Source organism: Branchiostoma floridae, chromosome 10 (assembly GCF_000003815.2).
Source record: "Branchiostoma floridae strain S238N-H82 chromosome 10, Bfl_VNyyK, whole genome shotgun sequence".
Lineage (NCBI taxonomy): Eukaryota > Metazoa > Chordata > Leptocardii > Amphioxiformes > Branchiostomatidae > Branchiostoma > Branchiostoma floridae.
In genome coordinates, this window is record NC_049988.1 from 17,185,291 (window position 1) to 17,203,475 (window position 18,185).

Genomic DNA, 18,185 nt, shown 5'->3' on the forward strand with positions numbered 1-18,185 from the left:
AAAAATACGAATTTTTGAACACATCAATCCTAGGTTGGTAACTCTGGTACTTGAAGTCATGGCTGTTTCTTGTTCTTTTTTGAGCTGATATTAGATACTTATCAGTCGGCACGTCCACCAGCTTATTGATGGGCAAGTGAAACAGGTACTAATTGAATGAAAATGGCTAAAATGACATTAGCCTCAAGTGCGTATTCCTTGATTTATGATTTATTAGGATTCTCCATATTCGATGGAGGGTTATATGGAGGGTATGACGGAACAGTCAATGGTGTCAATGGACACCTTTTCAAAGCCGCCATACACACATGCATGTTCGCACATGTCACGGCGGGGTTATGCCGCCCCTTACGGGGTGACATACCCTTTCGTGCGGCTGATACGGTATGGAGGTTCGCCAGACCTCCAGCCGGGTGATTTGAAGTGAATCACCAACTCCAGACAGAAGGGTTTGCTCCATCTCACACCGCACCATCGCACATGTTGGGGTTCTTTAACGTGCATAGGGTGTGACTCTCTCCATACACGGGACCTCCATTTAACGTCCTATCCGAGGGACGGCCCTAGCCGAAGCAAGGTACTCATTTTCACCTGAGTATAGTGAGGAAAGCCGTGTAAAGTGCCTTTCCCAAGGGCACAAGATCGGTGACACGCAGACGGATTCGAACCCGCAACCTCTGGGTTACGAGGCACAAATGCTGCCGCTTCGCCACGCGATCCTTAACAAATATATGCTTATAGCACTGCCTATCTTGTCTTTATAAATATGTTATGAAACAGGATACTACGATATGTCCTGCTTAATACAATCAAAACTACAGGAGCAAACAAAATTTTGAAAGAGAAATATTGCATCCGTTGTAATCCAGGTTAGGGACAGTAATTTCGCCCTGTGATAAAAAAAATGCAAGGAAAAGATCGGGCCTTTTCCCAGAAGTCTGGCGACAGAATGCTGAATATTCTAATTAATACCAACCAAGCTGGATAAACACATTCTCTTGTGCAAATTACTAAATTGTCAGAATGCCAGAGTTGGTACATACGTTTGTCCCGGGCATCTCTGTGACACGGTTATACCAAGGCGTTAAATAAAGAGATCTCAAGTTTTCAGTGTTTCTAAAGCGTGTACAAAAAGATGTAATAAGATAAGAGGCCACTATATGTTACGCAATAAGTTATTCACATTCCTGTGTATAAATACTATAGATTTCAAGATACTCGATACCAGAAGTAGATTTGACTATATCTTTAGATCCGACAGCCCTCATAATGCTAAGATAGGTAAATACATAAAATATCGCTTTGTGATTAGAAAAGATAGTAACACCCATGTTAGCCCCATGCCCTGATTCTATAGAGGTTCTCTTTGTATCCTATATTGTTTAGTTAGTAGAGTTTTAAGACTTATTTTGCATTCACCTTGTTTTGTAGTTTATACTTGGCCATATAAGGCTTAGGGTCACTGTACTTTTTGTTGTCTCAATAAAACTTGCTGTCTATTGTACTAGCAAGTCAAATGAAAACAATATCTTCAAACAAAAATATTGTGGTCGCAATTTAGGTCAGGGGTGGTAACGCGATTGGTTTCTGTTGGAAAAAATGCAAATTCAGATCAAGCAAAGGGACTTCTACGGTATGGCGACAAAGTGCTGAATATTCTAAGCTAATTCCACTCAGGCTGGATAAACACATTCTCCTGTGCAAGTGGCCCACATTCTCAGGCCTGCCAGAGTTGGAGCTAACGTCTGGCCGGAGCGGACATCACTGTGGTACAGGTACTGTGGTATAGTCTGCACAGGATTGAGGATATTTGTTGGTTTTGTAGGGAAGAGATTGATTCTATCGTCTTTATCAGCAGATCGTTTGAGAATTAGGTGTTTCCACTATGGCTGTAAAATGGATGGCGAGGTTCTATCTAGTGTTGGTTGTAGTACGTCTGGTAGTGCCGTGTGTAGAGGCAGGGGGCTGGCAACACTGTCAGAATGTATCACCGCTCAGATGTAGTGTTGGGGACAGCCGTAATGGTGGATCAGAGTATCGGTATGACATTAACAGCTATGAGTCCAGGTGGAACAGAGGTCCGTATATCCATGGCAGTTACGGAGGGCCTTTTAAATACATCTCCTTGAACACAGCCTTTATGTCCTGTTACGACTGTGCAGGTAACGGAAGCGTGTCAGGTAGCTCTGTCACTGGTGAAGTCCAGGGTGTCACTTTAAGCCCCTCCCAACAAGACATCACCATACTCGTCATAGCCGATAACAACGTTGGCACAATGACTAAAGCTGACGCCACTGCTATCTCAAAGCTGCCATGCGGTAGAGACTGTAGTCTATGGCTGGTAAACTGTAACATAACGACCATAGAGGCAGGCGCGTTTGCTAAGCTTCCACAGGTGAAGATCATGGTCATCTGGCAGAGCAATCTTCAGACCCTGAGAAGCGGCGCGTTTGAGGGGATGAAGGGCCTCAAGAGCCTGCTGCTGTTGGGCAACAACATAACCTGTCTGGAGGTAAAACTACAGCACGCGCATAATGCGCAAAAGACCTTGTCTGATCTCGAACTACAGTATACTGATAAAGTATCACAACTTTCTGTTTGCAGTGTGTATGTTTTGCATGTTTACAAACCTTTGGACTTATGTTGCATGTCCAAAAAGTATAATGAATTCTATCTTAATAATTGTAGCATTTCATACCCGCCTATCTCTAGCTTGTCTAGCTAAGTGATCTAATTATAATGGCGAGTGTTCTCAGTCTATCAACAGTGATTCTTCAGGCTGTTTTTACCTCCTGAAATGGATTATATTACAAGTCACTCTACATTGCCTATATGAATAGTATTTACCATTTATATCAAGTATTTAGGAAATTCTTACATTCTAGAACAGATCTGAATACTTTTGTTTTCCAAAATCATTCTCACAAATAGTCTAAAACCCCGACATGTACATTGTACGCAGGTGCCTTTGACGGACTGCCTCTGCTGCGGTCTCTCTATCTCGTGGACAACCAGATCCTGACGATGGCACCCGGCATGCTGCGTGGACTACAGCTGGACTGGCTGGACGTAAGTGCAAATTCTATCAGGTACATAGCGCCTGGGGTACTGCAGGGAACGCGGTCTGTACAAAATGTCTATATCGTTGAGAACAAACTCCAGTCAGTCAGCGTAGGCATGTTTGCTGAGCTTGAGAACATGCGAAGCTTGCACTTGGAGTACAATGAAATCTCTTGGATTGCAGATGGCGCGTTCCACTCAAACAAGCGACTGGGTGTTCTAAACCTGGAGGGCAACAAGCTCACTTTTCTGTCAGGGCTTTGGTTTAAAGAAACGAGATCAGTCAGAGTCGCTCTGAAAGGAAATGCTATAGCCGCTGCGTATCTAGCGAGGTGGGACTTCCAACTGAATGTTTTATTGCCGGACAATCCCCTGCGCTGCACGTGTGCGAACGTAAGGCTGTATGATCATCTGTGGAGGAACTATAAACGCTCGGGTCCTCATCCCCGGTATTCTGAGATGTCCCTACAGAAAGGGTGTCCCGCCTCGTCCCTGATGGAAAGTCGTCCTGTACAGGTTAATGTCAGCGCCCTGCCCTGCCCGGCACCTTTTGTGGAGTTTGTAAAGGTACAGTACAATCGCGAGCCCCAGGAATACGAAGCCGTTGGTAACGTGTACTGGGAGGACCTGCCCCAAGTGTCCTGGGCCTTTGCCAATGGGTCAGAACACTCGATGAACATAATGTACAACACAAACACGACGACACACGCCAGTCTGGCAATAGGCAACCTAACTGTGAGGGTGGGGACCTACATAAGGGCTGATGGGTGGGTGAAATGTAGAGAAGAATGGAACCCGAGCGAAAATCAGGGATCCAGGAAACAAGAAAAATGTTCCAACTACATGGGGAAGTCCAGCTTCACTCTTTGGCTCAGCACCGCCAGTAACTTCTCTTTCTGGAACCTCAGCTGTTCGGCGATCTCAGAAGTCGGTTCTTATACTGCATACTTTGATGTGAGGGAGAGCATGCACTTCTCACAACCTTTCACCACACCACAGCTACTGACACAACCCACAAACCACACACGACCAGCAACAGCCGACACACAGCCTCTGTCTACACCCCTGTCCTACATAGTCTTGCTTCCGGGCAACCATAACCAAAAGTACGTTTCCGAGTCTACATGGCTGATTGTGCTGGCTTCTTTGGCGGCTGTTTTGATGATAGTTACGAGGGTAGCATGGAAGTATACCACTGGGGTCAAATGGGCAGCAGGGCTAGAGAACAATTCAGCAGCAGAACAGGCAATAGCGCCCAGAGAAGGCGTGGCACGCTTGCCTTCTGGGTCGAGCGCGATCGTCCCTTATGCCGTAGTCTACGACAATGCAGGTGCAAACAGTGGCGACCCAGATGAACAGATTGCCCCGTACGCCATAACGTACGATGTCGAAGACGAGGAGATCACACCGTACGCTGAAGGTCACCTCCGCGATCACGACAGTTTGTGCGAGTCAGACGCTTCTGACTCTTCAGAAGCCGTCCCGTACGGTGTGAGTAAGCTGTGCGACAAGTATGTCAGTGGTGACCGTACAGAAACCCGAGATAGCACGCCTGGTACCTATAGAAGCGACAACGCGGTTAGTGGGGGGCCCGTTTCCAAAATGTATGGCAAAGATGAACCAAAGGAAACTATCCTAGATGATCCCGTGTCGGTTAGGGTCCTCACTGATCAGGGAAGCCCGTCCCCTATGCCAAACTCAGACCGTAGCGAAGCGACTTGCTCCACGGCCTCTTCGCTACCAGAGGCCGCCGCGGATGGCGCTCACGCCGCTAACCCGAAAGAGACCGAAACACCCGGTCCCGAGGAGTCCGTTATGGACGACTCAGGAAGCGAGCAGGGGGGTTCGGGTGTTAACGGGGAAGAAGGCAGAAAGTCTGTTTCAGACGAAACGGCCTCTATGGCCGAATAAGTCGTAGCCGTTGTTTTCTAGTGCGTACATTAGCAGCATACGTGACACCAGAAGGGCGATGACTTTTAAGTCATGGCTTTTAATGACTAGAATTGCACCAAATGTGCCTTAATACTTCGTGTAAAATATTGCAGCGCACCCTTTACTTATCATAGTATATTGTAGCAATTGTAGTGGCAGTTTATGTTTCAAGTTGTAAATTGTAGATGTAAATTGTGGTTCATGTAACGTTAATAGTTTTTCTTTCCTTTATGTATAACGTTATGTATTATCTATTGTAGAAATGGTAGTTTGCAGATTTTATTTCACGTCGTAAATTGTAGCGATGGTAATGGTAGTTCACTTCTAGCAATAGTGTATTAGTTGTGACATGTTGGTTCTCTGCCATTCTATATAACCGTTAGATGTGTACATTTGGTAATGTTAACTGCTGAAAAATTGGGACAATTGGGCTTTTTTTCTTCAGCAGTATATTCTTTTTGATATCAAGGAAACCGTGGTGATAACGAGATTATGAATATTACCATTGAGTCAGAATTGTAACGAATTCACAAATTAAAGTGGCTCTCATATTCTGTAAGAAGCTTGGGGGATTTTACAAGGATTTCAGGTTTGCACTAACTAAAGTTATTCTGCTCCAAAACACAACATGTATACGCAATTTCCGCAATGCAGAAAATTTCCTAATTTCAAAATCGCACACATTCGAATATTTCATGAAAGTTGATTCTGTTGCAAGTAAATTCGTTAGAATCCAAAGAAGAAAATATTCTCAGAATCAGAAATACGGCACAATGAAATGTGTCATGCTTATAGTGTATACCTAATAATGATGGCTTATAAGAGATTTCTTGCAAAACGAATTACATGTTTGGCCGGAGGAACCACACAATGAATAATGCATTGGTTTTGAATATTCACGACGAAGTATACTTAACAAAACGGGGCTGGTGCAAACCATTGTTTCCTTACTTCAGAATCAAGAAAATGGGATAGTGGGTGAAAAATCGTAGTCTTATGTCCGAATCGTTGAAATGTATGACAAGTTTCAAATGAAAATCTTGGGAATCCGACTAACATGTTAAGGTTTCGTTTTGTTGGCTGATGTTTAAACACGTATAACAGTTGCAAACAAACCTTTGCCAGAAAAAAGTTATAAGGTGCGTAACCCATTGCACGTCGAAAGTCTCTCAAAAATCAGTCTAAAACTTTCCTTTTTCAGGACACAAAAAACTGTTCTCAAAAGGATATGCCAGGAGCCTGGTGTAGCAATCTAAAGATGAAAGGCGAGCAAAAATTCGCATGTAAATGTCTACATTTGGTAATGTTTACAAATGAGCTGCTGAAGAATGGGGGCGAGTGGCCTTTTTCTCTTCAGATATTCTTTTTGATACTAATGAAACAGCCGTGTGGTTTTGGTGGTGATTAAAGAATAGCTCTTTCTTCTGCGTCAGCAGCGATAGGAATTTACAAATCATAGCGGTTCTCTCATCTCATTCCTCCTCCAGTTCCATTTTAATGCTCTTATGGGACTTTATACTGTACAGGGATTTCATGTTTGAACAAAATTTATAGAGCCTTTATCTTAACTTAACTTTATTCTATACTGCCAACCCTGTACAGAGGGCAGAGAAACAGAAAATGATCGACACATCGTCTTTCAGGACTTTTCTTAGACTATGTTAAACTTTACATCTTACCCAAGGCACTTAAATTGAGTACCTTGCAATTGTCAACAAGGTATTGCAGAATTTGTATCTAACAAAAAGCAAAATATTATCCTCAGTAATATTTATTCTACTCCAGAAGTTTCTTAATCTAGCACACTCTAGAAACACGTGTTCATAATTTTCAACCTGATTACAAACTTCTGATTTGGCTGTAGATATTTTTGACCACTTCTTTAATCTGTTAAAATCATCCATTTATATCATTGTACTGAGTGCGCAATCCAAATCAAAACAATGTATAAAGGTCTGTCATTTCAGTATCGCACAACTTGTTTTTTCTAAAATGAAAAATGCTGTTTATGACAAATTTTAGGCAGATAATGCGGAATACGTTTTCAAAAATAAAAATGCGGGTTAAATGAAATGTGGTGTACTTATAACACGTAAGTAATAAAGATGGCTTCGGGCTTTCTTGCTTTCTTCAATAACACATTCTGCTCCTGGAAATAAATAAACAAAATCATGTGTCTTCAATATTCATGACGAAATACCACAAGGAAAAGGGGGCTTGTGTTAACCACTGTTGAAAATGGTGGGATGTTGTGAAACGTTTAGCGTAGTCTTCCATCTGAAGAATTGAAATTGAAAACAAGCCCAATCAATGTATACGGCCAAAAATGAGAGCTACACAAATACGACTGATCTGTTATGGTTTTACAGGGATTTGGGTGTTAAACAGTCAGAAGCCATATTTTCAGGGCTTCAAAACGACCATGTTTGATTTTCATCAAAGGATTTCTTCATTTTAGTCCCCGATTGTGAAGTGAAATAAGACATTTTCTCAATTCAAAATGAAACACAACTTGGGTTCTTCAGGTACTTCCACCAGCAAAATTTCACAACATTCACTTTGAGCTTGCGAATTGTAGTTTGAAAGTACTCATAACATGGCAACATGCAGTCACATTTAGTTAAGTCCAAGGAGGCACCCTCCTTGGTCAAGTCCAATTTCTTTCTTGTTAGAAATTACAGTCTATCTTCATGAAATTTAATCCAAATTTAATTAGCAAGAATGGTTTCATTAGCAATACTTGGGAAGATAAAGAATTTTCTAGACTTGAGAAAAGAGTGTCTGAATAGTGGAAATTGATAAAATCCCAATTCAAAGAATGTGGTCTAGAAAGACGTTCATATAAAAGATAAAGTGACAAAGTTGGTTGATGGGTAGTACGCTTATTCATTACTGTTTTCCAAGTGACTCAAAGGACTCTCTTCCAGACATTCTTCCCTCATCAAATTTCCAATGCTAGTAACGTCACACTTGAGTGTGTGTGAGTTTGCGTTCATGTAAATAAAGTGTGCATGTATTTCGATATCTGTATTATTGTGTGTATGTGCGCGTGTGTGTGTGTGTTTGTCCGTGTTCGTGTGTAGGTTTTTCATCTCATGAGATCAAATGTTGATGTTGAGATCATACACATGTTTGTGAAGATGATCAAACATGGTAAGTGAAGGAAAAGATATTTGCTAGTTTCAGTGGCAATAATGAGGTATTTTCAGTGACAATAGTGAATATAATAACTGTGGTGCCAGTCTTGGGGAATTCAAAAGTTGTGGTAAAGGACCATGTGAATATGTAAATACTTTTAGTCCTTTGATCCAGTGAGAATTTATTTTACCTTACAAGATGACAGACATGTAACGCTAACTGTTAATGTTATATAATCTATTGCACAAACCATTATATTTGGAACATACATGAATGGTATCCATGAATAAGGATTGAATGAATAAGGATGATATTTATCCTATCCCATGTTTGTTAGTTGTTGTTTATTACATAGTGTTTGTACAAAATGCAAAATGACGCCATACTACATGTACTACAACATATTGAAAACTGAATCTCATATCTGTCAGGTCATCCATAACGTTACATGCTAGCAATCATCCTGCTCCAAAAGTTATTTGTAACATGATTATTTGAATATCAAGCTGCTTTCACAGACCGACACTACAGACAATGCATTGTAAGACACTGTGTTCAACATGCAGCCAAGAGAAAAAGAAACCTCAACCACTAATAATTCAACTTTGAGCACTGGCCAGATATCGTCTTCAGTTGGCTGCTGCTTCATTGGCATTCCAGAGTTAAACACCAGTGGCACATTTTCCCGTGACAGTATCTGAGTATGGAATTTCCAGGATGTGTTGTTCTCTTGAAGGCACCAGGGAGGAATAGACTTAACAAAGTCTATGATCAACCACAACTGTCTTGCTCTTGTTTATAGTCCACACATTGTAGCAAAGAGACACGTTGAACTTTACAATGCACCTTACCATGTCATTCTGCTCCAAAGGGAACTGATGATTGTGTCATGACAATTCGACTCTCGAGCTGCCTTCACAGGAGGCAGACACTTACTAACAGTTACAACTCGTCGTGTACAACATGCAACCGAGAAAGAACAACTGTCTCCAAAATCCTTGCCGTGAATGGTTCAAGGACTGACTGAATATCTTAAGTTGGCGGCTACTTTATTGTTGTTACCTCTGGCATTCTAGAGAAATACCAGTGACACGTTTTCCACCACAGGGCGGAGTTTTCAGGAGGACTTGTTCACCTATAACTTTAGGTGCCGCTGAGGAATAGACTAACGAAGTGGATGAATCAACAAAACTGTCTTACTCCCGTCTAGATTACATATTCCAGCGATGAGATACGTTCATCATGGACCCTAACAAGTCGCCAAGTGTTGTATGATATTAGGTTACAGTGTAACCTCAAATAATGTTTGGCCGTTAAGGGGTTGAAAGAACCATATTTATAACAATTTCATTGAAATCATGGATAAAGTCATATGCAGCTCTCCGATTCAAAGAGTTGATTGTGCGTTTTAAATAATCATGTGACAATGGTGGCATGCCCCCATTTACTGAGTACCCTTGCCTTGCTGAATTGTAATTTCTAATCAGCACGCAGGACACTGCCCATATCTTAGTTTTCTATCCACACAATCATGTGTATGTTTGGTATAAAGACTAGGTCATCCTTCTATAGACTGACAAGCCTGTTTGTAGAGAAGTGGATTGAAGAATGTCTAATAAAGTATGTAACCGTTAATACTGTTCTATATATTCCGCAAAGATGAATTTTAACATGATCTAGTTTTAGTACCACTTTTATGTATATATTCAAAGTACAGTGATGTACTGAAAGTAGAGCGGGGTCGATTCAAACATAATTTGTAAATTGTGCTCGGCTATTTGGTCTGACAGGTACCGACTGGTAATACTGTATAACAGCAGAGTAAAATATTCTTAGACTATTAAATGTAATCAATGTAGAATTTTATGCACGTGAGACTGGCACCACAAATTCCCATCTGGTAGGAAATAGTGAGAGATTTCATTGTTGTTGTCATTTTCCTGAATTTTCAATATAATTGTGAAAGTACGTCGTTGTCTGTCTTTACTTTGTGATAGTTAATTCGTAGTTAGGACACCATCTACCATCACAATACAGCGTCAACGTTGAAAGAGATAAGGATTACCTTTACAGAGAGATACAAACATTGAACATCTTAGGTAGAAATCCCTACAGCCAAGAAATTAAATCCGTACATCATGCAAAGAAATCATCATCAAAGGTAGATAAGGGAAGTTCTGTTGCAGTATCATAGAAAATTTTGTGATAGGAGGCTGATACTTCCCCTCATAGAAAACAAGAGAAATGCACACACAAACACACACCCTAACACTGAGAGAAACACTCACACACACACACACGTGCACACATTCGCTCACTAACACACAGGGAATCTATTTGTTCCTTTTTTGACTCAGCAAAGATTTGACCAGTAGAATTACCATTGACATTAAGAGACATATATTCTTGGCACATTGATCGAAAATCATTTATTCTGAGGTCACAATCTCTTTCAAGCCATTTACCACCATTCACCATATCATTTAAGAAACCAAATGTACATCAAAACCACAAATACAGTGAAATTACCAAAAACCTGTACAGAAATCCTCCTCAGCACATACTGTATAAACATATAGATAGGAGGTGAATGAAATTCATTGCTTTACAAGTAGAAATCTTTACAAGAACTACATTTGTATAAAAGTGTACAAAATGTATTTCTATACAGTTAATACAGTGTCTGTGATGAAGTCACTTCAGTGGTAAAAAATCTATTTATTCGTTGATAATATCCCACCAAAACAGTTTTATATATAGTACAAAAACATGTACAACCAACAAGGAATGGTCAAAGTGGCAGAGATATATTATAGTCACTACTATAGATTAAGTACAGGTTTGACTGTATCAGAAACCAGTTATACATTTTATATGATTTCAATGCAATATCAACATATACATTTCATTTATTTATACAGCACTCCATATATCATTGGCCACAAGGTATAAACAAGATAGAAACTATAGAAACACTGTTCACTGATTTCTCAATATTTTGCAAAATGATACACAAACAGATGTCCAGAAAAAAGAGAAACAGAACTCATGTACAAAAAACCCTTTGCTATAATTCCACTTGTGAGTTTATAATAATAAATGAATAAACCATAATATGGATTGAATATTTCTTTACAAATAATAACAGAGATATGTTCCACAAAACTCAAGTTTTCTGCTACAAGGCGGACGTTACAAATACTCTCCTCTGCACCATAACACCTACATCTGCAGCTGAAGGCAGTTTCAGGTGCATGACAACATTATCCGAACCTAAGATGTCATTTTTGGGAGCAGAGATATACAGGGGGCAGTTGTAAGTGGGGACTGTAACTTGTGAACTTTTCCGTAAGTTTGTGTCGACAATTTTCATCCAGACTTTGGGCAGACTACAGGTAACGCGTTCCCTGGGTGGGGGCTGGAGGCCGCCATGTTTGCCATCCCACAATGCACCATGAACATGCAGACCGGACAGGTAGATTCCGCTGGAAGGTCGTGAGGTTGCAAGGTCACTCGGTTCCAAAACCTAGCAAAGAAAGACACATTCAAATTATTTACCTTAGGTTTGCACATACATGTAAAACAGAGTTAGTGTGTGTGAAATATATCAAGCTACTAATATCTAATCACTGTAGGCTTTCACCTTTTATTAACTTTTAAAGATAAGAATGGAAGTTGAGAAAGTGTTACAGTATCATTTCTTTTCAATATAATAGTTTATCCATGTGTCACATAAAAGTCTGATGTAACAGAACAATCATGTCATGCATACATGGGGCATTTGTAAGTATAACTAAAACAAATATGGAAAGACACCAAGCAAAAACAAACATCACATCAAAAATAATTATGCCTCTGTTTTTATGGAGGTAAAGAGTATAATGCTGACTGGGGCAGTTGTAATTACTGGGAAGACATCATTCAAACAATTACTGGAAAGACATCATTCAAACAAATATCACAGTGAAAACAATACCTACATTTTAGTGGAGCAAAAGAGTATATCACTGACTGACCTCGACCTCATACTTGAATGTCTGCACGTCCCTGAACTGTTGTCTGCAGTGTTGCAGCAGGACTGCGTCCAGGAAACCTACGGGGTTGGAGAAGGCTGCCAAGTTCACGGCCATGGGGCCGCCCTCCGCTTGTGCGTACTGTTGTAAGGCCTCTACTCTCGCCTGCAGGGTCTGAACCTGAAGCACAAATGATAAATGAGAGTTAATGTTACTTGCCTGTGAATTCAAGTTACCTAGGTCACAATGATTGTACCTGATGATACAGTAGTATGAGCTATCTAAGGTAGCTGTTATATATGCCTGATGATAAAAGTATCCAGTTGCCCCTACTCTACAGTAGTTCTGGGAACTCATAATCTATCTAGGATGATGTACACATGTATTACCACGTACCCAGTCTGCCAGCCCAGTGGCTGTTGGGTAGCTGCCAACCATCCATGACCGGGGTACCCTGTGCTGTACCACAGATGACAGCAGCTGTTCCATCTCTGCTGTCAGCCCGACCTCCCCCCTCAGGGCGCTCTGCATCGTCCTCACGTCCGATGTCACGCGCTGGAGAAGCTGTTTGTAGTGATCAACTTCAGTCGTGAAAAACTCTGCAATGAAAACAACAATTTTGTTACATTTCAATATACATGTACATGATTGTAATGCTTTAGTTAATGCATTAGTTAATGGACTTCACGTCAGAAGTCACGCGATGGAGGAGCTTTTTGTAGTGATCAACTTCTGTTGTGAAAAACTCTATAAAAGAAGTACAGTGCAAGTTATAGTTAATGGACTCAAGTGTTCACATACATTGTATTATCAGTTGCCATAGAAGCTCCTTATAGTGCTCAAATTAAATGGTGGAAAACTCTGTAACAAAAGTACAGTTAGAAATATCACATTTGAAGATGGGCCAGTGAAACATAAAATATCATACATAATAATAATAGTCACTATAAGTTACTAAATTCTAAAAAGTTAATGGACTGTCTTGAGTGTTCACAACTTTATCAGTGGCTATACAAAAGCTCCTTATAATGCTCAACTTCAGTCATGACAAAGTCTGACATTGAAACCTGGTATTTTGCTACTTGCCACAAGTTGCCTCAGTACATTATACATACAACATTGTGTCATCGACAATGAATGACTACCCTAACACAAACTCAGCTCTGTCCACCGTCCCCTCCAGTGATGTGTGTGAATTTCAGAGACCCAAGAACTCTGACTTGTTCTGGGCCAAACACCCTAACCGCTATGCCAACAAAACACCACTCCTCTGATCACAAAATTGTGATGTGACTTTGAATACAAACCTGCCTGCCCGCTGACCCCTCTTGTGGTGTGTGTTGAATCTCAGGGACTTAGGAATTCTTGTTCATGCTAAGCACTATACCAACTGGATGCCACTCTTCTTAACATTACCAAATTGATGGAACATTTAAAATTTAATGCAAACCTTGTACAAACTCAGCCCTGCCCACTGCGCCCTCCTGTGGTGTGTGTTGAATCTCAGGAACGTCCTGTAGATATGACTGCAGTTTCTCCAGCAGGGTGAGGGTCCCATCATACTGGGTCATGAACGGGGTTCTGATCCCATGCACACCTGTGATCATCTCTAACTCATCAAGCGTGTTCCTGTATGGGGTACAAAGAACAATAATCATAAGAGGTCTGATTAACTTTCAGCCTACTAAAGAGGTTGTCTTACCGAAGTCACGGTATGTTGGCAGCATTGCTATGGCTAATGCCACCAACATACAAAATCTTTGCTTTGATTGAGTTTTATCCTTGTTTATCCTAGGAAAGATTTTTCTGGTTCTAAGGCATTCTCAAGACAGCACAACATATAAAAGCAGACTGCAGGGAGGAAAAGTTGAAAATTTTGCTTTATCTACTCTCTGAAACTGTGTGAAAAAAAGACTTTTCTATCAGACTCTGTTTCATGTCAACCATCTAGTTCTTAATCAGCATTGAAGAAGACTGATGCTAACATTCAATAGAGACTAAAACGTTTCTTATGGATGAAAAGTCTGTATAAGGGGAAATGTTTGCCACAGGGAGACATGGAGTATTCACAGTAGAAACTGACTAGAAAGGTTTTACTGTAAAAAGGAGAAATGTTCCTGGTGGTTTTAAGTTTGAGGTGATTATAATAGACATGAAAATGCATAGAAAAGGAAAAAAAATATATATACACGGGGCTGTCAGTCAGAGAAGACAGGCACGCACAGTCAGAAGACTTCACAATTTTCCACCCCAACATCTGCTTGGAGATCGAGGTTGTTTTCTCACCTGCTTTTCTGCAGGTGAAACACCTGAGCGGCCGAAGCATCCAGCCCAACCAGCGTGGGGTCAGAGTTCAGGTCAGCCTTGTTCTGGCTGGCCTGTGGCCCAGCATGCATCGCTCCCTTCACGTTTGACAGCAGTGCTGAGACGATGGTGCCGTTCTGCAATGTAGCACAAAATGAGAGAGAAGAAAGAGAGAATGATTTACATGTATTTGTAAAACATCACAGCCTGTAGGCTGAATTGTGCAATACATTACAAGGGAGAGTGCTCATATATCCTTGATATCGTCCTTTTAGATTACAATCAAAACAGCTTATGTTCATCACAAACAATCAAACAAAGGATATGTCTAGATAGATTAAAGTTGGTATATTGGGTGTGCCAATAAAGGTTAGACATCCAGGTAATAAGACACTTTAAAAAGTAGTTCCTCATTGACATGCAACTTGATATGATTTTAGACATACATGTATCAGGTAACATCCGCTATCTTTTGTCAGTGACACTGTACTAATACATGTATCATGCTTACTCCAGTGTTGTTTGGGTCCAGCCCGACTGTCCACTGCTTGACCATAGAGGTCACAACATCCATGTCCATCGGGTCGCTGACCCTTCCTCCGTACACCAGGTCTCCCACTAGCGTTTCGTAGCCCTCTGAGAAACCATCAGGACTGTCGGTTTGACAACCTTGAACAAGCCCTGTATAGAAGAAAAACAGCATCCTTTAGGGTTCTTTTGTTAATAGTATGGAACCCAAAACATACTCCAACTATATTCCTATAACTAAATTATCTTCCTTTTAGTTAGCCAGTTTAAGTTAAGTCCTTTCCACACACATACATGGTGTATAGGGCAGTGCCTATTTCTGTTTTGTCAGCCCTTGGGCCACATACACAAGTAGCTGTGCAGTGAAAGTGCAGATGAATACTTCAGTGCTGGACTACATTTCTTTGGGTTCAATGCTCTCTTCCATACAGCGCTGAGTGCTACACAGAGCTGCTATATGCCCTGTTCCTAAAGTTTGAATCATTACACAGTCTCATTAAGACCTACATGTACATACCCACCCTTGCTGATCTTGGACGTAAGAATGACTTACCATGGACCACCTACAGTAAGAACAATGGTCTGAAAATGGATTTACTCAGGGGGAACTGAAGATGGACTTACTCTGGATGATAGTCCACCAAAACTAACACAAACAACCCCCAGGCATGGCAAAATTGGGTGGACTTACTGTGAGAGTAACTCCCTCTCTGGCACAAGTAAGTACAAACCACCTACAGTCTACATTAGGGGTGGGTACCGGTACAGAAAATTCAGGTCCAGGTCCGGTTCAGGTCCAAAGGATCAGGTCCAGGTCCGGACCTGAACTTGGACCTGATGCAGTATGACTCATACCAATGGCCCATTTCACTACAAAGAAATCTGTTTGGTGGAGTATTAGACTTACACTGGCGTTTCAGAATCCTACAACGCTAACTACACCTGTACGATTGACTGTAAGCCTTGGTAGAAATTACTATAAACTCTACTCTACTTCACTCTTGTTATTTTCTTCCACCTGCAAGCGCCAAAACGTGTGAATGCCTGATAAAATAATCTGTTAATTTTCTAATCGGTCCAACATCCGGTCCACCTATTTTTTTCAGGTCCGTTTTTTCTGGACCGGTCCAATAAGAAAAACCGGTTTTGTACCGGTACGCTGTACCGATACCCAGCCCTAGTCTACATTCATCCTCATTTAGGTCCCAGGTTTACATAGGATCAAGACAATCCATCTACGAGGCATTCTCAAGCTATCATGTTTTTAAACTCACAAACACACAGACACACACAAATGCTGTAAAAACAACCAAGAGTAACACTGCTACCAGCTAATAATATTAATTGATTGACTTCCTGATTGATTGATTTATTGCTTGATTGAGAAAACTGTCATTTGGGCTTATTGGAAAATTATAACAGCACATTCAGCACCAAGGACAGCACTGTGGCTTTGGCAAAGGTTATGAATTTACCTTGCAGTAACTCTACAGAAGCACTGAGACTGCCCTGGTTCCAGTGGTGAGGCGCTGTGAAGGCGGCGATGCTGTACTTCCGCCGGTGGAGCAGGAAATACGCACACATACACACAGGCACACACAAATGCTGAACAGTTTGGCAAAGGTTATAAACGTTACCTTGTAGTAACTCCACAGCAGCACTGAGACTGCCCTGGTTCCAGTGGTGAGGCGCTGTGAAGGCTGCGATGCCGTACTTGCGCCGGTGCAGCAGCAGAGAGTGCACCAGGGACAGGGACGTCAGCAGGGGCTTCAGCTGATCACTCTGGACAGCAAAATGTACAAATAAATAAACAAATAAATGGATGGATGGATGGATAGATGGATGGATGGATGGATGGACGGATGGACGGATGGACGGACGGACGGGTGGATGGATGAATGGATGGATGGATGGATGGATGGATGGATGGATAGATGGATGGATGGATGGATGGATGGATGGAAGGATGGAAGAATAGATAACTTTGTACATGAACATTCATTCTCATTCTGTTATTGAATAGAATAATGTGTTTGCTTGAATTTCCTCTGGATGATAAGTAATAAGGTTTGGTTCAAGTCAAGTCTATTTTTCCAACTTTTCAGCTTTTCATCTATAATGATCGATGATGCACATTTATGTACTTTGAATACATAGCATTGTCCCAGAGAAAAGACAGCATATAACTTTGATAGATATAATTTACTAAATGGTGACTCTATAAATATAATCATGGCTTCTATTTCTGTCAGTAGAAGTTACACGAGACACAAACCATTCTTGGTTGCTCGCTGTGTGGAGGTTGTCCAGCCCACACAGCACTATTGTAGGTTGTCCCGACGGTTGCAGGGATGTCCTGAGGCAGCTCGTAGGCTAGCTTCACCCCATGTTGTAAGGCAACACCTAAAACATACAATGATAGATAATTGTTAATGAATGAATTATCAGAGGGGGGGATACAAGCTGAGACACGTTTGGGATTTTTTTCTCACCACAAAAGTGCCATGTACATCGGCTACATATAGCGGTGAGAAGCAGAACTCCAGTTAGAAGCTCTGACGAAGGTGTCTGAGAGACATCGAAACATAAGCAATGTAAGTACCTGCTGGTTGTGTAACAAAGAATTCTCCTATATATGTATATGTATATCCTATATTCTACCAACCTGATGAAACTATTATCAGCAAATCACAATCAAAGAAAAATGTATCAAAATGATAAATGTGATTCTTTTTCAAGTGGCAGCTCATAGGCTAGCATTGTACTAAAATCACAAGAACTTCATCAAAACTACACATGCAGGTCAGACCTGGTATTGATGTGGAGGCCTCAGCAGTTGTGACCAGCCATAACCTGAAGTTTGGGTTCATCTTGGGGCTCTCAGCGACGGTCTCTCCATCCTGACTGTCTGTTTCATCTGCCGCATCACTCTCCTCTTGTAGAGACACCGTTATGGATGCAGAGGTCACAATGGTCTGTGGGAAAAAAAGAGATTAAGCGTTTTGAAGCATAGCCTTTTTGAAGCCATAGTGAGTTGTTATCCACAGTGTCTAGGGCATGGGACCTTCATTTAACATCCGATCTAAGGAATTTCCCTAGCCAAAGCTACATCTGAACTGAGTGAGGAAAGTCATGAAAAGTGCCTTTCCAAATGGCATCGGGACCTGTCAGGGATTTGAACTTGGTACCTCCAGGTAACATTTCTAACCA

General features: G+C 41.2%; 1 protein-coding gene across 1 annotated transcript; it reads right to left on the bottom strand.

Moving 5' to 3' along the window:
• Window positions 1-11,499: 11,499 nt before the first annotated feature.
• On the bottom strand, window positions 11,500-17,773 carry LOC118424989 (dynein heavy chain 5, axonemal-like). Its single transcript, XM_035833802.1, has 9 exons — window positions 17,770-17,773; window positions 17,251-17,378; window positions 16,613-16,757; window positions 14,959-15,128; window positions 14,430-14,584; window positions 13,594-13,772; window positions 12,540-12,742; window positions 12,139-12,323; window positions 11,500-11,656 (listed from the first exon to the last, which is right to left on the bottom strand). The coding sequence occupies exons 1-9, from the start codon at window positions 17,771-17,773 to the stop codon at window positions 11,500-11,502; spliced, it is 1,326 nt and encodes a 441-aa protein (XP_035689695.1).
• Between the last annotated feature and the right edge of the window lie 412 nt (window positions 17,774-18,185).

Excerpts from the sequence above, each read along its gene's own strand:
- LOC118424989 (XM_035833802.1), bottom strand. Across the intron at positions 15,129-16,612 it reads TGCTGTGGAGTTACTACAAG|GGCTTGTTCAAGGTTGTCAA; the intron begins GTAACGTTTATA and ends TCTTCTATACAG. Across the intron at positions 14,585-14,958 it reads TGGACCCAAACAACACTGGA|AACGGCACCATCGTCTCAGC; the intron begins GTAAGCATGATA and ends GCTACATTGCAG.